Here is a 23,873-nt window from a genome sequence, read left to right as displayed (position 1 = left end):
ATCTAAGACCAGCAATTCTGTCCGAGCTCCGAGTGGTTGCAGACCGGGTTGCACCTTTACTCTCATTAGACTAGCTATAGATAGTTAGCGGAGAAGAAATGGTAACAATCCCAAACTGCCAAGTCGGCGATTCACTACCGAGCCTAGCCCTTTCGGGAGTACCTGAACGAGGCTAACCAGATATGGTATAGCGTTGCGAATCCAAAAGCGCCACCTGCAAAAACTGTCGAGTGTGTAATTTTCAGGGACCGCATCCCTTCTCCACTTCCCCGCCTGGAACAATGAGGCAAAATCAGATGGCCGACGGCAACCGTGGCACATAGGCCCAGAAAATGACAGTAATATACTGTATTGCAGTTGGATCTCTCAGTCTTTTCGTGAAAGGCCGAGGTTTCAGTCATTCAAATAGTTTTCGGGCAACAAAAAAGACAGAACTGTGGGTGCGGTGGCACTCTGGATCCCCAGTACCTTGCTTGGGTCCACGTTGCATGACCTGGTGGCGGCCAAGGGCTGCTTCATTGTTTTCACCATTTTCTACGGTCTCTTCGCTAGTGCCTATATTGGGCTGTTCTCGCCGGCTCTCGTGGAACTCTTTGGTTTGCAGGAGATGCCCCGTATCACGGGTATCATGTACATGGTGCAGGGAGCGGCTGGGTTGGTGGGCACCCCGGTGGCTGGAGTCATGGTACGCACGTACAATGGCGAGACTACCTCGCGTAGCTATTTGGATATGGCTATCTTTGTCAGTGCGTTGATGGTGGCATCTACCATGACGGTTGCCTGGGCACGAATGGAACAGGGATTCGACCGTGTTAGTGGCCATCTTACCTGGAAGTGGAAGCTCTAGGCTTCCGTGATAATGTGCATAATACCAATATTTGTAACTTAAATGAGTATACCTTCTAGTTTGGGTAATTTTTATCCCAGCACAGGGCGTAGCCAGCAGATGATGCTGGTGCGCTCATGGGGCCTTTTATGCCCCACGAAAACTCTAAGATAGAAGCACCATCGCTTCGGTTTCTAAGCTCATAAGGCAAGATTAACAGTCTATGCTGTGAACTACGCGGCTTCATATGACCTAGACAGATACACGCGCCGACAAAGTCACCAGTGGAACCTTATGACATTAAATATGTTATCTGGGAGAGAAGTGCTGCAACTATTCGAAGCCCTAAAGGTTGGAACCATCCACCACTGTCGGTAGGACTCGGCTCGGCTGTGGAAATGGCGGCCCGCATACACAGTGTGTGTTGCAAAACTCCGAGTGAGAAATCCGACTAGAAACTAAGAGGCAGACAAAAGCGTAAGGCTGATCATTACTGAGTGGCTATCAGAAATACGCAAGCGGCTTGCCACGGCTCACGGTGGGAAGGAAACGCGGCTAACTACTAGTAAGTTATGGCTGTTACTGGCAAGACAAGGTTCCCTCGGTCCACATCCAGGTCCTATCGGCCGAAAAGGTCTGTCTAGTGGTTTCCAAGTGCCGCAGTGTATTTTCCGAGATTGGTTGATGAATGGGGCCAAGGGAAAGCCAAGAATTTCCAAACGTGCATGCTCACTCTGAGGAACTCTCTGCGATTTGATGAACCACTCCACGTCCACTTTTACGGTAAGCACGGCGCCGATTGTCACAGGCTGTGGAGGTTCATGTGACAATGATTCATCATTTTCCAGAGCCCTGGGCATGCCTATCGCGAGCGACCAAAATTGCTCAGCACCACAATGTCCAGAACATGCTGGTCATTGAACTGTTTAGAACAGTAGTTGCTAATTCTGACTAAACAGTTTTAGCTACCCAGTGCATTATCTTCTACTCTGTAACATTACTGGTAACAGCAGGATCATCCGCACAACTCCTATATAGTTTTAGTTTTGTATAATGTGCTGAGGTATTCTGACACAGCCTTCTTTACACTACAGAGGTCTGCTATCATCCGACCTATCAATGTGAAACACCATTATTTCTAGTTATATGAAATTGATCACATTCAGTACGAAACTTATAGCGAACGACCCTACTCCGATCTCTTCGAAATCGCAGGCAAAAAGCACCAACAAACAACCATCGCTGCATAGAGCGCCAAACAAATTGGATGCAGGACTATCGTTCCCACCTCTTGTGACAGAATACCCGTCAGAAAGGGAAATACTGCACCCCCGCTACTTCCCAGCGCAGTGATGAAGCTCATGCTAGTCAGCTGAATGCTCCGGGGTAGTAGTTTCGCAAACACGGCCGTCGAGCATGGATACATGGGCCCTAGCAGCAAGCCCACGACCGCCACCGCCACCGCTTCGCCGACAATGTTGGGGATCAGCCAAGTCATGAGCTGGAACGCTATCGCTCCGACAACCAGCAGTCCTACGGCAAGCTCCTCACCAATTCGGTTTGCCGGGTATACAAGGAGGAAGCGCCCGAGGGTAATTCCGGCCCAGAAGCCAGCGCTCACGTAGCCGACACGTCGCGAATCACCTCCTCGGTAGTTGATGAGGAATGAGACGATCCAGCCGGAAATAGAGACTTCGGCTCCTTGGTATGCGAAGATAAAGAGTGATCCTAGGATCGTTGTGAGATTCCGGATGGCTCGTTTCAGGGTTTGGAGGCGAGTGTGGGAGTTATGGGAATCATTCTCGTTTGGCTGGGCCGTCTGAGAAGCAAGGGAGGGGGATGTTTGCTGAGTGGGCGCCCTCGAAGCGGCACCTTCGTCCTTATAATTGCGAAAGACGACAGCCGCAAGCAACATATTCAACGTCGAAATCACCAGTGTGATGAAGTAGAAGTATGTCCAGCGGATGCCGTGTGACACCATGGCCGTGGCCAATAGTGGGGAGATCACCCCACCGATGCCATACGCACCGGAGAAAAAGCCCAGTGCTGTGGCATAGCTGTTTAGGTTTGCGCAGAAGACATTGTTAAGCGCGATGCTTAACGCCATCCCGAAGCCGAGGAGGAGAAACGCCGTGACAACGACCGGAAAGGGCGGGTGGCATACGATGGCAACGTAGCCCGCTGTGACGAGACTCATCGAGAGAGCATAGCTTTTGGCGTGGCCGATTCGGGCTTGGATTGTGTGAGTAAGGGGCGCGGCAAGAACGAATCCGACGGCGTTGGCGATGAAGATCAGTGAGATGATGGCGTAGCCAATCCCGTAATCATCCTCAATATAAGGGATTAGGGCACCGGGTGCACTGTCGTTCATTCCGTTGCCAAAGTTCATCAGGCACGCGCTAGCTAGTCGCCAGATCGTGTTCCTGCGCGGGTGTATCGAGGCTGTTTTCCTATTTGTGTCTTGAGCTCCATAGTTCTCTGCTGCTGCTGACTGCACGACGTTGAACATCTCGTCGACTTCGGAGGGTTTTGTTGACCCGGCATGCCTTGTGCGCCTACTATGCGGCGTATTGGCCCCTATCGGTTCAATGGAATGCAACTCCAGACTTGACAATGGGGACGAGGCATCGTCTTGCGGGACTAGGGCGACACGTGGAATTTGTGGAAATATCGGTTCGGCTGCGGAGAGCCCGGCAGACTTGCTGGTCATGGTCAGTTGAGCAAGCACGGATATGCCCTTCTGGAAGAATATATAAGGTGTATGTCCTCTGAATCACATTAATGGAAAGAGAACAGCCCGACGCGACATAGAGGAAGACCAGGCTTATGCTCTAGGAGGATATCGCCAGGGAAGTTCCTCATGCGGTGGATTACAAATCAACCGGCTCGTCCAGCAGATCCACTGGGTATTATCCGGGAAATGGGAAGGTCTGAACCTACGAGTGCTGCTGTGTGGCGCTAGGAAGAAGGCTGTTGGTACAATACAGAAGGATTTTACGGTGATGTCCAATGAAAGATGAATTCGCAGGATGAGGAAAACGTAAGGGGAAACCAGAGAAGCCAGAGAGAATAGCTGGGTATAGATACATCTTACGGCCCATTACCCAAGAGATCAGCACCTGGCTAATACTTCAGATCTAACTGCTTGGTTCAGATCAGACCCTAGGGAAAAATTGGTTAGCGTCGCTCTTGTTCACTGCATTCGGTCGTCCCCGCTTCTCCGCAACAAAAGAGATTACCCCCTGGCTCATTGTAGACGGAGTCATTAGTATTGTATTCCTTTTTTTTTTTTTTTTTTTTTTTTTGAGGACTACCCTCCCGAACAAAGTGTTGCGCCTTTCTTCTAAAACTTCAGCTGGGTTCCTCTGGCGCTTTAGGCACGATGAAATTTTCAACCTTGTAAGGGCAGTAAGCGCTCCCTAGTTAGTTAAGTGACTGTTGCTAGCTTACTATATAACAGGCTTTATGCAACCATCCCCTCATCTATATGTCCAATAGTGTATATAAACCAGACATGATATTCTCTCCCACTGTTTGCCTGCTCTTCGTTGTTCAATGTTCTCCTGCCCAGATCATCCTGCGAAGACTGATGGACACTTGAGAGTCTACGGTCGCAACTTTACCGAAACTCTTCCACGAATGCCCAAAGCGCAGAATTATACGAGAAAGCCAGCTCAGCCGCGAGTTTGAGCGGGCAAGGCATGTAGGTGATGTAACTAGAAGCGCATCAGATGTGATGCTCAGCATCGAATTCCCTTTATAAATTGCGCTTAGAGTGATAAATTTATTGCAGTCCCCGCAAGATCAGGCGGGGCACATATACCCGAAAGCTACGTCCTCGCAATGTCGACCACCACGGTCACTTCATGCAACACGCCGCTACTGTCGCCCCCGTCCAGACTCCCATATCCCACCAGACAACTACTGCAGCAGCGTCAAATCCTCAGTTTTGGAAATGCACTATACTTACTGTGTTAACCAATGTCAATCAGGGATTATTCTCTTCCGCTGAATAGTGCTGGACTTGCCGATTCACCGTTCTAACAGCCCTCTGGAGGCTTGGATAAATATTACTATATTTTATAGAGGTATCTCCTGTTCTGCCATGTTCGACCACTTCCTGAATAGCCACAAAGATAGTACGGAATGTAATTGATGAATACTGGATTTTTTTTACCTTGGAGAATCCTTTCCTTTGGCTATGGTACTGGGCGATTTGAGTAAGGCCCGACTAAATCTGTATTATCCGGGACCTCCTTCTCGGCAAAGGAGCACCAGCCCGATTTCTTTTAATTTTCTGCAGCTAAGACATATTCTGCCTGAAGATCTGGAGCATTTGCGTATCCAAGGGGTGTTTAAATGCCCTGATAAAGTCCATCTGGACACCTTCCTGACTGTTTCCTTAGAATATGTTGTATCCTGCCTATCATCCCACGAACCGTCAAGAGCTTCTCCGGCAGCATGCAAATGGAACCATTCACTAACCTTACTCCATTCCATCTGCTTTGTTGAGGACGTGTCCAGACTTCCTTGAAAGCTTGCGCCAACAAACATACGCGCAGTACCAGATTAAGATTGCCAGGCTCTCGCTAGTTTTGCGTCATGAACAAAACCTGTACTCGGGCTTGCTAAAACCAAAGGAAACATCACAATGAAGACGGCTCCTTAAGTGGCCCTTTCCAGCTTGCTCCTCCAGGCTAGCCGCACATATTTTTAACGTTACTTTAAGTGGAGGATGCCCTATATCAGTGGTTGCTTGTATAGGTGTTTTACTGTGATAGTAAACAAAAAAAAATGACACTGACAAAGGGAGTATTTGGCTTTTAGTCAGCACCAACCAATGCCAACCAACGAGCATGTCATTTGATTTGCCAGCGGCAAAAGCTTGCTGGAGCAAAAAGATGTGAAGAATAGTCAAAAGCAAAAAAGAGATGGTCCCAGAGGGGCTCGAACCCTCGACTTTGACGTTATTAGCGTCACGCTCTAACCAACTGAGCTATGGGACCGAGTTGTTGAAACTGGCCGCTTGAATGAATCTGAAGACGCCCCGCAGTGGCCCATCGTCCGCAAATGGAGCCGTGGCAGACAAAGCTAATCCTGTCCGCCCTTCAGAGCGCGGCAGAAAATGGTCGCTGCGGTGACGCCCACATAGTAGTACTTGTAAGTACTCATTCCGCAGTAATGTACTCGCTACTTTTGTATTCTAATCATTATCTCTTTCAATCGAGCCATAACAATGATTCCATTCCTGTTGTTCCATTTTTCTGACACGTTAGGAATTGTGCAGTTGTCGCGGGCAATAGTCCGCAGTGCAGGGCTGCCATTTATTTTGCCAGATCATCCATGATATATTTTTCTCAACCTCGATACATCCGCCACGACTTGCTAGTACTAAGTAAGTACTAAGTCAAGCACTATCCGAAATGCTTAAATGAAGTGTTGACGAAAGTTTTCATTGGCATGAGGTATGACGATCGTGCTTCAGCACGCGGTCAGATAATAACAATGTCTTGAAAGAATATTCTCTATATCACACTTTCATGCTCTGGGCATCCTGCAAGGTAACTAGTTGTGTTTGGCCCGCTTTGACCCAGATTGCGTTATGCGCGGGGTTATTAAGCAATTACCTTGAACCTCACTGCGTCAGCCGTTCATCTGCTTTGAAATTGAAGCCCGCAAACTCATACTATACTAGCAATATGCGAAGTCTGGTGTATCTGTTAGCCCTGGCTGGGCTTACTACGAAATCGCTAGGGCAGCAGAAGCAGCAACAGCCGCTTTCTGCGACCGCCAAGCCCAACGTCGTCTTCATATTAACCGATGATCAAGACGCCCATCTCGCCTCTTTGGATTACATGCCTTATGTACAAAAGCACCTCCTAGACAAAGGAACACACTATCGCAGTCATTACTGTACAACCAGTGTCTGTTGTCCATCGCGTGTGACCCTTTGGACGGGAAAGCTGGCCCACAATACGAACGTCACGGATGTCAATCCTCCGCATGGTGAGTGTACTACACATCGTCACTTATATCGGGGGATATTCTCATACGCTTTCAGGCGGCTATCCAAAATTCATCTCTCAAGGTCTAAATGACAATTATCTCCCTGTTTGGCTGCAGGAAGCGGGGTACAACACCTACTACACTGGTAAACTGTTCAACGTCCACACGGTCGACAACTACAACGCCCCCTTCCCAGCTGGGTTCACCGGCAACGTGAGTCATCCAGCAGACTTTCTATTCAGTCGGCACTCTAATCTGTCATGTAGGACTTCCTCCTCGATCCATTCACATACGACTACCTTAACAGTACCTTCCAACGAGACCACGAAATACCCCAAAGCTACGAAGGCGAATACAGCACTGATGTCCTCGCACAAAAGGCATATCGCCTCCTCAACGAAGCAGTCACGGCCCAAAAGCCCTTCTTTCTCACGGTTGCTCCAATTGCACCGCATTGCAACGTTTTCATGAATGGAACTGGCTTAGACGCCAACCCTAAATTCAGCTTCAGCGCACCTATCCCCGCGAAGCGACACGAGCACCTATTCCCAGATGTCAAAGTTCCCCGCACCCCCTCCTTCAATCCGGAAATCCCTTCAGGCGCCAACTGGATTAAGACTCTCAAGCGACAAAACGATACTAATGTTGACTACAACGATCATTTTTACCGCCAGCGTCTACGCACCCTCCAGGCCGTTGACGAGCTGGTTGATGGCTTATTTACACGTTTGAAGGAATACAATATCCTTGACAATACATATATAGTCTATAGTAGTGACAATGGATACCACATTGGTCAACACCGACTTCAGCCAGGCAAGTCGTGTGGATACGAGGAAGACATCAATGTTCCTTTGATTATTCGTGGTCCCGATATCGCGCAGAATGTATCTACGGATATTGTCACCACGCATACGGATCTTGCTCCCACTTTTCTCGAGCTGCTGGGTATTCCCCTTCGAGAGGACTTCGATGGCAACCCTATTTCGTTGACGAGGAGCCAGATCGAGAGGGCCCAAGAAGAGAGACAGGAACATGTCACGGTTGAATATTGGAGATATGCGGCGGGCGAGGGTATATACGACTGTGCGTACTCTACTCCTACACCCCACTCTTTGACCATGGCTGAGCTAATCTTGATAATGAAAGTTGACCTATCGGCATACAACAACACATACAAAGCCCTCCGCATCAAGGGAATTGGATATAATCTTTACTATTCCGTTTGGTGTAACAATGAGCATGAACTCTATGATATGACTGTATTGGCCCCTCCCAAACCCATTTCTCTTGGGAAATCTGACCAAAGAGACAGACTGACCCTCATCAACTTCATAATCTCCTTTCCGCAATTGAACAACCCAGTGCGACCTCTCACACCATCTTAAACGTTGATCTTTCCAAAGTCGTTCAGCGACTCGACTCCCTTCTTCTCGTGCTCAAGTCCTGCAAGGCCCAAGTATGCGTCAAGCCATGGGACGCCTTGCATCCGCGTGGGGAGGTTATGACGTTGAAAGACGCGTTGGATGTGCACTACGATCATTTCTATGAGGTGGAGCAGACGACGCGGGTCCAGTTTAACGAGTGTGCGCGTGGATATTTCCTAGATGCGGAGGGCCCGCAATTTGACTCAGGGACAGATTATGAGGTTCTTCGAGATGGTTTGCCGTGGTATGAGTGGGTTTAAATCTGTGGAGTGTGGAAATATTGAGGGAAATAGTTGTTACACATGTGACGACATTCAGCTGCATGGGTGAGTGTTATGTGACCATCATATCCTACATCTAAGTTTTGTGGCTACTTATAAATATGCGAAATGATGGGGAATCGGGGTCTTTTCTTGAGAGACGCAATATTATAAACGTAGGAACCTTTCAAACGCGGACTAGCCGTTGAGGAGCCTCGAATTCTGTTGAACCATTCGCAAGAAGGAGGTGTTGACGCGTTGTTTGTGTAGATTGCGAGGCCTCAGGCAGCAAACTATTATATCCACAGGGCAAGTCGGATATGCTAGGGGCTAATACCTGCATCGCAGAATTGAACTTTGAAGAGAGCGAGTATCGCCTTTGAGACTAAATTGGCTTAGTTTATACAAGCAAAACATCGTTTTTGAGCAACTTTGAAATTGTCCAGGAGATTCATACCTTGTTCAACGCCAATGCCAAGACTGGGGATAGAAGCCGAGCCAGCCCCGTCCGGAACGGTCGGGTAAGCCCATCAGGCGGTCCAAAATGTATTCCAGGTGCCTGTAATGACTTCACCCTCTTAGGCACTTGGTTGACGGGATCAAGTGGGGATATAGGTTCAAAATTGGCTACATCATCCCGTATGCAAAACTGTAATTGTCTTCAACCCCGGAAACCGTGCAGGAACAAGGCCTGCTAAGCACGGGAGACACGAGTGGGTCACCGTCGCGGTGGAGTTCCCGAAGGAGCCGATTTATTATTATTCCAGCCCGTCTGCCAATCTCCCCATTCTTTCTCATTCCCAACTCCCCCATATTGATCGCCAGGAACGCTCGCGACAATGGCTTCCGCGATTTCGCCTTTCTGGGGTGCCCCGACCTCTTATTTGAAGTATGTCAATTAATTAATAGCCAATTGAAGTATACGTCGGAGACTAACCAATGTCGACAGCTTCTGTGAAGAGGTCCGTCTACAGCAAGCGCAATCTGGTCTTTTCTTGGCCCACAACAATAATCGCTGATTTGTCCTCTAGGACTATGTAATTACGCGATATGTTGCGGAGTTTATTAATACTCTTAGCAGCTTTGTCTATAGTGCGTTTATTCCCCCCTTACAGTAGTCCACAAATTAACACTCTTCTCTAGTTCTATATGGCATCTACGGTCTCTGGCAGCTCCACAGCAGACGCCAAACCGGGCCACGCTCAATCACATACTGCGGATTGATTGGCGTCGGTGTTTGCTCTGCCGGTTACCATATGACTCTGAAATATCACACCCAGATGTGTACTGCCTCCCTCTATTCTTCAGCTTACTCGGAATGATAATTATCGTGATCTGAGCTGATCCGTCTCAACAGCGGATGAACTTTCCATGCACCTCTTGACTACACCACTCCTCTACCGCATTCTATCTTTCCAGGCCACCCCTCAGTACACAAAGACAGTAGGAATCATTCTCTCTGTACTGTTCACGATCGTCATGGTCGTCCACATGGTCATGGATGAGTTCCTGCTTCACGCCGTGACATTCGGGGCCGCAGTGTGTCTGATCACGACTCGCACGCTCAAGATCATTCCTCGCGAGATCCCGGACGTTGAGGCCCGTAAAAGGATTCAGTCCGTGGCGCTGTTTGGATGTGGTATGTTATCTACACTCTTATTATTGGCTTACCTACTAGGTGAATGAGATGAGAATGTAGTTAATTCTAACATGTATGCAGCAAGCTTCATCTTCGGATATCTCGTCTGGCTGATTGACGAGTTTGTGTGTCAATCCTTGATCGTAGCCAGACACGCGGTCGGGCTACCCGTGGCGTTCTTGCTTGAGCTGCATGGCTGGTATGTAGATCTTTCCCCATGGTCCGGGATAAACTTGAACTTGGCTAACAAGTCATACAAGGTGGCATGTCTTCACTGCCATTGGTGGATATATCGCCGTGGCGGTCATTGATTTGATTACTTCCGGGGAAGTGCAACGGGACTCGGTTGCACAGCTCGCGTGGCCGCTGCCGACTGTTGCGAGGTTGCTTGGGCCTGCTGCAGGAGAGACGAAGCGGGAGTAGAATTGTGCAGGGATTAGTGTTGGGGAAAGGGGGGCGGGGGTAAGAATATAGTACGAATAGAAGAACAGTGGCATGGATGGATAGTTGAGGCGGAGTGGTTGATAGAGAGACGAGTCCCATTGATGTTTATAGAATGATATGGATTTATTGTGCTCTCCACTCGGGACATGATTTGTAGATGATTGCAAGTAAACGAGGAGGGTGTGTCCAGAAACAACTAACACTTGCACATAGAAAACCATGTTCTATTGTGTCGCTGAGTGCACGGTCTCTAAACTGAAACTAGGATACTCTGTTTCAATCCTTCGCAGTAAATACCGCCTGCTCTAATGTACTGTATACTTAGTAGATCTTGTATGTACTTTGGGGTCCCTATGGTATCCCGATAGGACTGGGGCATCAGAAACAATAGAAAACCCACTTAAGGTGCGCTAAGACAAAATAGACACCAAGAACTGGGACAAATGTGTTAGCTCGGCAATATAGAACGACGTGAATCATTTTGTCCAAACTTCGGTGGATGACGGTGGAGACGAGCTTTTCGACCAAAACACCCGTATGACTCTTTCATCGCCAAGCATGATGTTACATATCATCTGGCTAACAAAGTCAGATGGACTGAGATGGAATGGGCTGTTCTTTGGCCAATGAAACTTACCCAAATGTCAAGTTTGCTTGGATCTGAAAGGTGTCAAATCCAAAACCGGGCACTAGGTTAAATGATCCTTGACGTCAACCTGATACCTTCAAATGAAAGTCAAAGGATTTATACCAAGCCAGTCATGCGGTTAACAGACAAGGTGGCTTCCCAGCAATGAGTGGGCTGATGCACCGACTGCAGGCGTCTCGGAAGCGCTGAATCATTGCTTATGTCCTCGGGATAGGAAGTTTACGTGGGGACAATTCATGCATGAAGCCTATACCAGATTTAGACTAGTTCAAACGTCTACGCGTATATCTTATGCAGAAGGGACGATTTGAACCGAAGCATACTGATATTCTCTTGTGGTTGGGCTCAGTCGTTTTCGATTGGAAGTGGATAGTGATGACGACTCTGCGTGGGCTGGACAAGGAACCAAAAACACGCGGCCAATCAGTTAGGGCTGATTTGACATTCCCCGCAACTCAGGTAGAGTAACTCAATGCAGCTATCCACAGGAGTAACAGCTTCTGTTCAATTATGTGTGGTTGTGGTTCATATTGCGAGTCTTGTTCCTTGTGAACAACACTATCTTAGGGATGGAAATTTCACCTAAACTTAGCAGTTGCTTTCATCCTGTGCTTACCACTTCAGAGGCATATCGATTATTCGATGCATCGTCTACTACGAGTATTATGTCTCGGATAAATAATGTCCTGCATTGGAGTCGAGACCGACAGATCAAACATACTGGCGCATCAATGCGTTCAATGCCAGTGCACAAACTCTCTTATTCATGGTAAATGATGAATGATCCTAATGGATGACGAGACACTTCCTGCTATGCCCGTATGCAATGCATAACCGCTGAATCAGTGGGGTTCCACCCTGACGGCGCTTCTTGCAGATCAAGCGGGAAATGCGGCATACTAACGAGGCATTGTTTCAACTACATCCTGGCCATCTCAACGCCTAAAGCCCCTCACAATTTGGAAGTATTTAAGTAAGTATCGATAGGCGTCTATCCTCATCCGTTGTTGGAATTGATGCCGCTACCCTATCTCATCTTTTTTGTTAGCACTACTACGTTATGTTCTTTACAGACACCCCTTTTAGGCCCTTGCGTGCAAGCATGGAGAACATGCTGGGTTATACCTCGATGCCAGTACCCGTCCTTGTATCGCTGGCTTTAGGCCTCGCGTTTCTCCTACTTCAAAGCTTCAGATACAAGGACCCGGCCCTGAATCCAAAGAAGCCCTTCGAGCTCACGTCTACTAGAGTAAAGCAAGAATACTTCTCCAATGCGCGAAGACTGCTATGGGATTGGTTTACAACTCATTCAAATACGCCAGTGCTCTTGCATACCGACACTGGGAAAGTGACAATTCTCCCTCCGAGTATGGCGAATGAGATCAGGAATGACGACCGCCTGAGCTTCTCTCGCTGGACATTCGAAGTGTGTTCCGACTTTCATGTGTTTTATGTTTGATCCGGAGCTCGTGTGAAAGTAGCTGACAAGATGCCAGGCATTTCATGGCAATCTACCTGGATTTGACGGATTCCGCGAAGGTAGTCAAGACTCGGGGATTGTCCAGGCTGTTATCGGAAACGACTTGACAAAATACCCGAGTTAGTTATCGGACTTCACGGCACTGGTGGCATGACTGTATACTAACTCACAATTCGGCATCTTGGCAGACAAGGTCACCGAGCCCCTTGCCAACGAGACATCTGTCGCCGTCCGTGAACTGTTGACAGATAATGAAGGTAGACAATCTCATACTTTCCAATTCGACGATAGGAATGCTAATGTGTGTCATGATTAGAATGGCACACGATCCAGTTGAGAACTGTGATGGTGGCTCTTATTTCCCGCATTTCCTCCCGTGTCTTCCTTGGGGAAAAGTTGTGCCGGAATGAAGAATGGCTGCGAGTCACTCAAGACTATACTACTGATGGATTCTTAGCGGCGGAAGAGCTTCGCATGTGGCCTGCAGCTATTCGACCCATCGTACACTGGTTCTTGCCCCGATGCCGTAAGCTTAGGGCCCAGGTGAAAGTAGCTAGGAAAGTCATGGGACCAATACTAGAGGAGAGGCGTCAATTTAAGAAACACCTTCATGCAGAGGGTAAACAATCACAAGGGTTCGATGATGCTATCGAATGGTTTGAGAAGGCCGCCAAAGGTCGTCCCTATGACCCTGTCAGCGCGCAGCTTATCCTTTCCGTGGCGGCCATCCACACAACTTCCGACCTGACATCTCAGACAATGACCCATCTCGTGCAAAATCCGGAGATTTTGGAGCCTTTACGCAAGGAAATTGTTGACACTCTCCAACAGCATGGTTGGAAAAAGACCGCTCTGTATAACATGAAACTGCTGGATAGTGTTATCCGGGAGAGCCAAAGGCTGAAACCAATCAACAACGGTGAGCAGAGCATAAACCCATCTGTTTTGATACCTTCCACTGGTTTGGCTAAATAAATTGTCAACAGCCTCAATGCGCCGGGTAGCTCTCAAGGAAGTGAAGCTCTCCGACGGGACGGTCATCCCCAAGAATGGCATGCTTGCGGTATCGGCCCACAAGCTCTGGGATGATGACACCTACGAAAATGCAGCTGCCTGGGACGGGTACCGGTTCTACAAGATGCGCGAAGACCCTGAGCGACAGACCAAGGCGCAGCTGGTCACAACGGCTCCGGAAAATTTGGCTTTTGGACATGGCAAACATGCTTGTCCGGGACGCTTCTTCGCCGCCAATGAGGTTAAGATTGCCTTGATCTATCTCCTACTGCGGTACGACTGGAAGCTATTGGAAGGGACGGTACCAAAGATTCGCTATGGTGGGTTTAGTATGGCAGTTGACCCGAGTCTGAAAATGGAGGTTAAAAGGCGTCGAGAGGAGATGGGAATATAAAGCCCGCAGTCGGTATCCATCACAGAGACCTTTTTATTCGCTATACAAATGTACAGATCATGAAGGGAGAAAACAATGGCTATGCAGATACCAGGCATGGAATGGAGATATGCATGTAGCAAGAGGAAACAGAACCCACAATTACTGGACGAGTTGTTGCCGAGAATCCACCGACGTAAAACCGGAATTTCCCCGGGCAGGCTGCAAAGGCAGTGGAGTGGGCCAACGCCCCCTGAAGCCCTTCTGGAACCAACGTTATTCGCTCTGTTTAAAATTTAAGCATGCCGCTGGTGTCTACGCCGCATTCCTCAACTAGTTATCTAGCCTTCCAGGCGTGCCAGTGACCAAACTCCACCTCATCCACCTTAATCAAAGCACCTGTACTGTGAGATAATGGGCGCTTCCCTCACTCCATACACCCAAACGCTATCGCGGAAAAGCCATCGCAAATCCCGTCTGGGATGTAAGAACTGTAAGAGGCGTAGAATTAAAGTCAGTTCCCGACGCCTTCTCCACTCTGGGCGCTTCAATGAGTGAGAGATACTAACCGATCCCCAGTGCGATGAGATCAAGCCACACTGCACCAACTGCCTCCGCCATTCAATAGAGTGCGACTACAGTTTCAAACCCCAAACTAACTCCAGCTCCTCTCCACAATCACAGCAATCAGACTCGGTATCACCACCCTCACAGGGCCCCAGCACAGATAGCTACACCTTCTACACATCCTCATCCGTCAACTTTCAACCCCCAAAACGAGGCCATGGCACACCTCTCACATCAGGACCAGACACAACCCAACCATCACCCCCATCAAACAACGACCTAGCCAAGCGCCCCTTCCAATACACAGCCCTGGACATGCTCCTCTTTCACCACTTCTCCACTTCCCCTGAACTAACCGGCGCCCAACCAAAAGCCCGTCAGCAATTATCTCAAATCGCTTTTTCCCACCACTACGTCATGCACATCCTCCTCGCCTTCTCCGGCTTCCACCTCGTGCGACGATCAGACGATCAGCAATGGTCCCAATCCATGGGTTTCACAGAAGCAGAAATATACACTGAAGCCGAACGCCACTTTAACGTTGCTATTCGAGATGTCTCAGCCACCTTACCGCACCTTGACCGCGACAACAGTCCCGCGATGTATGCCTCCGCAATATTCATCTTCATCTCAAGTCTCGCCCGTGGCCCTCAACCGGGGGAGTACCTCGCGTTCCGGAGCGATGGCACCCCAGGCCACTTGTCTTTGTTCCTCGGTGTGCGGTCTGTATTCGAGCTATGTAGCGGAGATATGCCAACGAGCGTTTTCTCCATCCATGGAGAGGGCGATGATTCTTCTTCTCGCACCACACCTCAAACCGAACATGAAAACTCCCATATCGCATCACAAAACAAAACCAAGTTAGAAGATTACCCGCACCACCTAGAAACTTACCGCGCCCTCCTTACCACAACCATCCCCATCGACGACCCACGGCTCTCAATCTATCTGCAAACACTAGACCGACTAGGCCACAGCCTCGACGCCATCATGGGTCCCGATCCGCAGGGTACAATGGGAATGGCTCTCTTCCCGCTTGTCTTTGCGTGGTTGTATCAGTTGCCGGACGCAGTGGTGGGTGATTTGCAGCGGAGGGAGCCGGTGGCGTTGATTCTGTTTGCGTTCTTTTTGTATCCGCTTGATCGGCTGGATCATGTTTGGTTTATTTGTGGGTGGCCGCGGCATATTCTCGAGGGGATTCAGTGGCATTTGGATGGCAGGTATCGGGGGTATATTCAGTGGGCAGTGGATCATGTTGGGGGTGGTAGATTATCAGAGGGTTTGGGGGTAGGTATGGAGGTTGTTAGTAGATGAATGTCGTCTGTATACTTGTTGGGATAATATGTAATGGACATTAGCAAGATGAGGGTGTAAATAAACTACTTCCTTTATGATATCAGTCTATAGAGTACTAAGAAGAGTAGTACTCAATGTGGGTAAATATCACACACCCACCGCCCCCTCAACTACCGACCTCGCCAACAACGCTAGACTCATCCTCGCATCCATCAACTCCAACATACTCACCCCCCTCCCAAACGCCCCCTGGAACCAATTGCGAAACTCCGCCGCCAGCAAACTATCAATGCCATGCTCCGCCACCGTCTTGTTGGGATTCACGCTTCCCACATCCACAAACAACATGCCTGCCACGGTGGCCTGGATGGCCTCAGTCACGAATTTGATGGTCTCCGTCCATGCATCCTCCTTGGAATCTTTACCTCCCGCACGGAGCGTCGCAACGGAGTGGTCGAATTGTCGTCTCAGTTGGGCAGTAGGTGATGCGTCTGAGGCATGGATGTCCGAGCTACTGAGAGAAGAGGTAGCGGACGAGGCGTCTTCTAGGGCACGCAACATTAAGGAGACACGAGAGTCGTGGTACCATCTGGGAATGGTAGAAGAGGCGAGGGAGGCAGCTGATGACCGGGCCATCTTGGCGAGGACGGCTGGGTCGATGCCAGTGACTATGTGGGATGCGGAGAGGGGGTCATCGGTATGGCCGAGCCAGAGGGCATTGGGTTGCTCATTCACAAAGGCTGGCTCGAGCATGCGCACGACCTGAGCTCCCGTCATGGTTTGGCCTTTGGCGCGGACGAAGAGGTTGACGGTGACGGGGTCATTGGTTAGCGGGCCCAGGTCGTTGATGAAGCCTAGGGCGACGGTCGTGGCAGGGAGACCGAGCCGGCGGCGGTAGCGGGCAAAGTAGTCAAGGTAGTTGTTGGCAGCGAGATAGGTGCTCTGGGTAGGGAAGGCATAGACAGTTCCCAAGGAGGAGGTCATAGCGAAGAAGTCGAGAGGGATGGAGGTCGTGGCATCGTGGAGGTGCTTGACGCCGAAGACCTTGGCCGCCATGCCTTGGTTGAATTGGGCTTCGGTCATCTTGTCAAAGGAGATATCCTGGTAGGATACGGCAAAGTGGAAGACACCACGAACAGGTCGTGTGGGATCAACATGCGCAGATCGCATGGTGTGGAGCACGGCGTCACGGTTGGTTACGTCGCAGGCAACGGGCTGGACTCGGATGCCTTGGGCTGCCAGCTCAGTGATCATACGCTGTGCTTCGGGGGCAAGGTTGCTTGCCCCCCGGCGGGACCAAACCTCCATGTCGCGAGCACCACGGCTGCTCATCCACCGCACGATGGAGCGGCCGAGGCCGGTCAGCCCGCCGACGAGGATGTAGCGGGCGGCTGGGTCGAAGCGCGCCGGGGTTGCGGATGAGGTGGGGAGAGTGCGCAGCAAGGTGGACGGGTCTTGGTAGGTAATGACACGCTTTCCAATATGGGTGCCTTGCGAGAACTGCAAGAGAGTTTGGTCCAGGTAGCCAATGTCCGCAACGGAATAGGGCTTAATGGGTCCGATGTGGCCAGCGCGGAAGTGCGCGTCGACGGACTGCATCAGCTCCGCCCCGAGGACAGAGTCGCGTTCCACAACGAGGCCAAGGTCAAAGGAGGTAAACCCAGCACTCTTTTGGAAAAGTTCCAGGCCCATGGTTTGGGAACTAGTGACATCCAGGCGACCCACGTCGACTAAATGACCCAAGGGGGCGAGGGCTTTGACGGACTCGTACAACATATCGCCCTGGGCGGTGCTAAGGATGACATCAAACCCTCCATGTTGCTGAGTGGCGCGGTTCAGACTGGCCAAGTCGCGGGACGAGAAGATCTGCGATGCTGGAACACCCATGTGGTCTGTCAGGAAACGGACTTTGTCTGCAGTGCCTGCCGTCGCGTAGATGGTGGCCCCCTTGGACCGCGCCAGCTGGATGGCTGCCAGACCAAGGCCGCCTGTAGCCGATTGGATCAGTACCTTGTGGCCAGGCTTGAGGCGAGTAACATGCTCGAAGGCATAAACTGCAGTCATATACACCAGCGGCATAGTAGCCGCCTCGATGGCGTTGACGTCCGCGGCCAGCTTCTGTGCCAGACCTGCGGGCACACGAGTGTGCGTGCCAAAGTGTCCCTTGCCCATTCCATAAACCCGGTCGCCAATAGATAATCTAGTAACATCAGCTCCTACCTGGGTAACAACACCGCAGTATTCGTTGGAGAGGTTGTTCGCATCAAATCGACCGGAACACAGCCCCAGGTCTTTCCAGTTGAGCCCGACAGCATCCACCTTGACGTCGATATAATCCCGAGGCAGGGGTTGCAACAGCTCTGTATACGGACGGAAATAGAGGGAGGTGAGAATACCAGGTGTCTCAAAGGCCGCTCGTACGGGTCCAAGGCTGCTCAGTGGCCGTGAGGACACGTCAACTTCCTGCCTGGTGGGAGCCACCTCCGCGTATCCCTGCAGCTGCCCATCAGGCACGATCCGGCTCGTCCACATGCAGCCGTCTTGCCAAACCAGGTCCCGATTCACCTCGGGAGGTCCTTTATCATCGAGGGTGGGCTGCAGGAGGAGCTCCTGTTCGACCAAGCAGCGGACCAGCTCGTCCATCTCCAGGCCAGGAACCTGAAAGTCTTCCGCATCAACGTCGACTGACAAGAACTGCCCTGCGGGATTCTCAGTTCCCAAGGTACGTAGAAGCCCGCTAACAAATGCGCCGTCGGGATTTCGGCCCTTCACTAGGCCGCACGAGGTAACCCAAACCATGCTCGCCGTGTTTGCAGCTAGATGTTGGAATAGTCCCAGTCGGCGTTGATCGGCGGCAAACAGAAGGTTTTCTCCGTCAAGGAAAGCCACCACGCGAGAATTGGGAGCGAGTACGTTTATTGCTTGGTCCATAGGACTGATCCGGATAGATAGGCCGTGCTGTTCCATAGCCCGGGCGAGATGATGGAGAAGCGCTGAAGTGCCTTGAGACCCGTGTAGAAGGTGGACCACAGGGTTGCCGCTCTTGGTAGTTGGTACCGGATCGGGCAGGGTGGATAGGATGATGGTGGAGTGCAGATCAGTTTCGCGACAGACTAGCTTATATCCTGAGTCGAATCCAACTCGCCGAAGGCATTGGTCCCATGCCAGTTCGCTGCTATTCATGCGGTCCACTAGTACAAGGTGGCCCCCGGGATGGAGGAGCTTCTTGGCGTTTGCCAGGGCCTGCTCAGTAGCCGGGCCATGTTCCACATTGCTCCAGAGGATCATGTCGTAGGTCCCTATTTGGAATTCCTGTTCCGAGGGATCTTGGCTGATATCCAGCACGGAGTATCTGACGTCGCGGAAAGCTGAGACAGTCTCACGGAAGGAGTCCAGTCGCTCGGCAGAGGTGTCCGTTGCGACGTATTCCCGGTAGCGCTTGATGCCATTGTGGCCGACAAGGGACTTTAGCACTGCTTGACCAGCATTCCGGTCATCGCTGCCAGCGCTAAGCTGCAGGATTCGAAGATCTGGGTTGGCATGGCCTACGAGGTCGATGAGGTAGGAGAGCCGAGAGAAAGTCGTGGTCCCGTCCACAGACGCAAGAAGTTTGTTCCACTGATCCCGACTCAATGTGCGACTATCAGGCCTCCAGACAAGACGCGCGAAAGGACTGGAATAAGCTTGGCCAGAAAAATCCTGTGCAGAGGACTGCTGCTCATTGTTCAGGCTGGTGAAACGCATGTTGTCCACGTCCAAGATAGCCTCGCCGGAGTCATCCAACAGTTGCAGTTGGGCGTACGCTCCACGCAACCCACGTAGCTCGCCGCGCGATACCCCTGTGATCCAGTCACGGCCTTGGAGGCAGCCAAGTTTGAACCGCATCTGATCGAAATGGATAGGCAGCTGGACACTGGCCGTTTCTGCCTGGCCGCCATTACATGCCATGAGTCCCAGGCGGATAACAAGATCCAAGGAGGCGGGGTGGATGGGATACCTGGACTCGCCTCCAGGGAACAATCCTGCAGTGGTGTTTAGCGATAGCTTGGCCAATGCCACGTTGCTGAACGGGTCAGCCCAGATATCGGAATACCCTTGGAACGAGGGCCCAAACTGGAGTCCCATGTCAGCAAAGCGAGTGTACCAGGCCTGCGCATCTACAGCGCGTCCATCCATGGTAGTTGTATCAATGGCCGCAGGCGCGTTAAAGGCAACGACATCAACCTTGACTAGACCTGAGCAGTGTTCCGTCCACTGCTCGGAGTCGTTAACGACCGAAGCGATGGAAAAGCTTGCCCATCCAGGAGATGCGGCGGTGGCACCATCCTCGAGCTCCATGCTGAGCACGATCTCAATCCCCTTGTCATCTTGCGGGACAACCAGGGTCTTCTTGATCGAGACGTTCCGGAGAGTCAAGCCAGCAACAGGTAACGCATCGGGGAATTCCGCATAGGCTTGCTCTGCTGCGAGCATGGCCATCACAATATGCGCCGCTCCGGGATGCAGAACGTGAGGAGGCACGCGATGGTCATTAAGCCATGGCAGATCCTTCAAGCGGAGTATGTTTCGCCATTGCGGACGCAGTCGAGTTGTCCCTGGCACACGGGCTCCAAGCAGATCATGCCGGGGCCAGCGCCGGAGTCGGTACTCCTTGCTTAGACGGCTCTCGTGGTACTTGATAGGCCCATAGGTGTACCGGTAGGGCGGCAGGTCAATAGCCATGCATCCATGTATGAGCGTTCTTTTTCCCGCACCATGCGACTCATCGACGGCGTTGACTGCCACCAAATCGACGTCGGCATTCAGGGCAAATAGCGTTCCGGCGAGTCCAAGTAGCGAGCGGCGAGAATCCTGGCCTCTCTCTACCGAGGCAACGTGGGGAATCGTACGTCCCAGACCTTTGACTATCTGCCCCAATGGGCCTTTCAGCGCTGGGTGTGGGCCGATCTCCACCGTTGCGCCGATTCTCAGGTCATCCATGTCGAGGAGCTTGGATACGGCATCGGTAAACCGTACGGGTGACTCCAGATTTGCTTTCCAGTATGAAGCAGTCACTTCCTCGCGAGGCATGGTTGAGCTTTTTTGTGGCACCACTGAAGAAGCCCAAGGAATGTTGGAGTACCTGGAAGTGGTGTCATTGATTCCTAGGCTGGCAAGACGCTGTAACCCATCATCAACTGCCTGAGCGTAATCGTGACCAAATGACAGCATGTGGTGTGAATGGTAGGCAAGTCCTCCGGTGCGAAGCTGTCGGTTAAAGATAGCTTCTTGGGTGAGCTGGACGCTCAGCTGCTCAATGGCATCAGCGTCACCAGACATGGTGATGCTCGCCGGAGAGTTGATCGCCGCGACCTTGACTCTTCCCTCCATACCGGCCTGCCGGACATACTCGGCACCCTGGTCTGCTCCAAGCCCGACAGCCAACATAGCACCCTTTTTCTGGTTGAATGAGACCATGTATCCACGGTAGTAAGCAATGGTGATGGCCTCTGCGGCTGTGATCCGACCGGCGGCATACGCTGCGGCCATTTCGCCCGATGAATGACCCACGACGCCAGCCGGGCGGACAGACCATGATGCTAGCAGGTCAACAAGACCCATCTGTAGCGCGGTGCATACAGTTTGAGACACGGCAGGCTTCTGGATGAGATCCTTGTCACAGTTCCCACACAGAATGTCTACAAGCTTCCATGGAGCGGGCTGGGGCAACACAGCCAGCACGGTGTCGAGGTATGCGATTGTATCTCGGAACACAGCGTACTCAAACAGCTCCGCCCCCATGGCTGGCCATTGAGCACCCTGACCCGTGAAGACAAAACCGACGTTTACCCGTTGAGGCGAGGCGAACACCTTTGGTCCGTTGTCGGTGACCGATCCGACCTGGGTGACCTGGTCCTTGTCAACAATCGAGAAGGCTCGTTGCGAGAATCGAGAGCGTTTAGCTGCGAGAGTGTAGGCCACGTCGGCTAATGAGTGATGAGGAATGGATCGTTGCAGCGCCTCCATGTTCGCAATCAGAGAAGACTGGTTGTGCGCGGAGAAGGGGAGAACCACCATCTGGCGAGTGGTGGCATCGGCCCGTCTAACGAGGGTCGGAGAATGGAGTATAGGACGGTGCAGCTGGGAGAGTGCTTCTGGCTTGGTGCCGTGGGTGCCATTAGTGCCATTGGTACCATTAACAGCATGCCCGTTTGTACCATTGGACTGCTCAACTTGCTCGTAAATGACGCCAGGCTTCACATACTCCGGGATGACATTGTGGACGTGGTCGATGATGCAATGTCCGTTGGTCCCTCCAAAGCCTGCCGAAGTAACACTGGCACGCTTAAGTCGGTCTTTAGGCCAGGGCTCTGTCTTATTGACGACGCGAGCCTTGGCCTGGTCAAAGTCGATGCGTGGATTGGGGGTCTGGAAACCGAGCGTCGCGGGGATCTCTCCGGCCTCGAGAGAAGCGACCACCTTAAGGATACCTGGCAAGGCGCACGCACCTTCCAGATGGCCCACGTTAGTTTTAACAGATCCGACAACCAGGCGATCTTCATGGACAGTAGACCGTGATGGCCCAAACACATTCCCAGCTGCCGTCACCTCAATTGGGTCCCCAACGCGGGTGCCTGTTCCGTGGCACTCGAGAAGGGTTGTTTCGGAGGGATCGAGATCCCCTGCGTTCTTGTAGCTGTTCAAGTCAGTATTAGAAGGTCATGCGTGAGGTGCAAAGTGTGTAACATGGATAGAGCTCACGCTTCTCGAATGACAGTCTCTTGTGCGGGGCCACTCGGGTTGGTGATACCACTCGTACGCCCGTTGGCGTTGACCGCACTGCCTCTGATTAGGGCGCGAATCGGAGACGCATCTTGGGTTGCAAGCGAGACTGTCTTTAGGTAGAGTGCTGCGAAACCTTCGCCGCGGGCGTACCCGTCTGCGGAGGCATCGAAAGTGTGGCTTCTGGAAGAAGGTGACAGGGCTCCCAGCTTGCCCATAGCAATGTGGCAGTTGGGGTCCATAACCCAGTTGGATCCGGCTACGATGGCCGAATCGCAATCCCCATTGCGCATAGAGGTAATAGCCAGGTGGAGCGCATACATGGCCGAGGTGCATGCACTGTTGATTAGCAGACTCGGACCTTTGAGGTTGAAAACGTAGTGGATGCGGTTGGCCAGCATGTTGGGAAAGGCTCCAGTAGCCGAGTATTTGCCGCTATAGTCCCAATCACGCGTCTGGGACACATAATTGTCGAACGAGATATCGCCGACGAAAACGCCGATTCGGCTACCGGACACACTGTCCCATGTCTCCCCTGCATTCTCAAATGCTTCATACGTCACTTCGAGTAGCTTGCGTTGCGAGGCGTCCATGGTTTCCGCTTCGACATCGGTAATTCCGAAGAAAGACGGGTCAAAAAGCCGCGGGTCCTCTTTCAAGAGGAAGCCACTGCTGGCTACAGCAGTCCCAGGCCGGTCTGAATTGGCATGATAGAAGCCTTCGGCTGAAAAACGCGGCGCGGCAAACTCCCCGTGAGCATCCTTCTGGTCCCGGAGGAACTCCCACAACGCAGGAATGTCCTGAACACCTCCCGGTAGGCGACAGCCTATTCATGTTAACAATGCTTGATTTCTCTCCAAAGCCCGATATAATCAACTCACCCATGCCAACAATGGCAATTGGCTCGCACTCATTTGATCTTGGGGGTGTCATGATGGCTCAGTAAGGAATATGGGTATGAGAGTGGTAAAGATGAAGTATAGAGATCGTTCGTGCTTTTTGTCGAATTCAATAGAGAAGTTGCTGTATTTGCCAAATGAACTGTCTCGTCCATGGCAACACAGGCCCTATATAGCAATTCATCCTGTTCTTGAATCCTGACTCCTGCACTATCTACGGTGAATAGCTGT

At 51.3% G+C, this 23,873-nt stretch overlaps 7 protein-coding genes and 1 non-coding gene across 8 annotated transcripts; 5 read left to right on the top strand and 3 right to left on the bottom strand.

Annotated features, from left to right (window-relative positions):
• Positions 1-98: 98 nt before the first annotated feature.
• An15g05160 (uncharacterized protein) lies at positions 99-1,864 on the top strand (the record flags this gene model as incomplete). The annotated part of the gene is made up of 8 exons (XM_059744692.1): positions 99-158; positions 246-312; positions 429-834; positions 928-955; positions 1,087-1,243; positions 1,325-1,391; positions 1,482-1,643; positions 1,786-1,864. The coding sequence occupies 8 exons, from the start codon at positions 99-101 to the stop codon at positions 1,862-1,864; spliced, it is 1,026 nt and encodes a 341-aa protein (XP_059602556.1).
• A 151-nt stretch (positions 1,865-2,015) lies between these two features.
• Positions 2,016-3,536, bottom strand: An15g05150 (uncharacterized protein; the record flags this gene model as incomplete). The annotated part of the gene is made up of 1 exon (XM_001397008.1): positions 2,016-3,536. The coding sequence occupies one exon, from the start codon at positions 3,534-3,536 to the stop codon at positions 2,016-2,018; it is 1,521 nt and encodes a 506-aa protein (XP_001397045.1).
• Positions 3,537-5,758: 2,222 nt separating this feature from the next.
• On the bottom strand, positions 5,759-5,832 carry tRNA-Ile (AAT). The gene has a single exon. It is a non-coding gene; the product is annotated as a tRNA-Ile (tRNA).
• Positions 5,833-6,525: 693 nt separating this feature from the next.
• Positions 6,526-8,519, top strand: An15g05130 (uncharacterized protein; the record flags this gene model as incomplete). The annotated part of the gene is made up of 5 exons (XM_059744691.1): positions 6,526-6,832; positions 6,888-7,045; positions 7,099-7,906; positions 7,982-8,094; positions 8,148-8,519. 5 exons carry the CDS (start codon positions 6,526-6,528, stop codon positions 8,517-8,519), a joined length of 1,758 nt encoding a protein of 585 aa, XP_059602555.1.
• Positions 8,520-9,569: 1,050 nt separating this feature from the next.
• On the top strand, positions 9,570-10,581 carry An15g05120 (uncharacterized protein; the record flags this gene model as incomplete). Its single annotated transcript, XM_059744690.1, has 4 exons — positions 9,570-9,636; positions 9,877-10,158; positions 10,240-10,357; positions 10,419-10,581. 4 exons carry the CDS (start codon positions 9,570-9,572, stop codon positions 10,579-10,581), a joined length of 630 nt encoding a protein of 209 aa, XP_059602554.1.
• Positions 10,582-12,353: 1,772 nt separating this feature from the next.
• An15g05110 (uncharacterized protein) lies at positions 12,354-14,139 on the top strand (the record flags this gene model as incomplete). Its single annotated transcript, XM_059744689.1, has 5 exons — positions 12,354-12,677; positions 12,748-12,850; positions 12,920-13,032; positions 13,065-13,650; positions 13,718-14,139. 5 exons carry the CDS (start codon positions 12,354-12,356, stop codon positions 14,137-14,139), a joined length of 1,548 nt encoding a protein of 515 aa, XP_059602553.1.
• Positions 14,140-14,532: 393 nt separating this feature from the next.
• On the top strand, positions 14,533-15,999 carry An15g05100 (uncharacterized protein; the record flags this gene model as incomplete). Its single annotated transcript, XM_001397004.3, has 2 exons — positions 14,533-14,631; positions 14,698-15,999. The coding sequence occupies 2 exons, from the start codon at positions 14,533-14,535 to the stop codon at positions 15,997-15,999; spliced, it is 1,401 nt and encodes a 466-aa protein (XP_001397041.1).
• An 82-nt stretch (positions 16,000-16,081) lies between these two features.
• An15g05090 (uncharacterized protein) lies at positions 16,082-23,676 on the bottom strand (the record flags this gene model as incomplete). Its single annotated transcript, XM_001397003.3, has 4 exons — positions 16,082-16,086; positions 16,137-22,657; positions 22,723-23,569; positions 23,625-23,676. 4 exons carry the CDS (start codon positions 23,674-23,676, stop codon positions 16,082-16,084), a joined length of 7,425 nt encoding a protein of 2,474 aa, XP_001397040.3.
• Positions 23,677-23,873: the final 197 nt, after the last annotated feature.

The sequence above is a fragment of the Aspergillus niger genome (genome assembly GCF_000002855.4).
Source record: "Aspergillus niger supercontig An15".
Lineage (NCBI taxonomy): Eukaryota > Fungi > Ascomycota > Eurotiomycetes > Eurotiales > Aspergillaceae > Aspergillus > Aspergillus niger.
The sequence above is the reverse complement of the archived record's forward strand: the minus strand, read 5'-3'. Positions and strand labels throughout refer to the sequence as shown.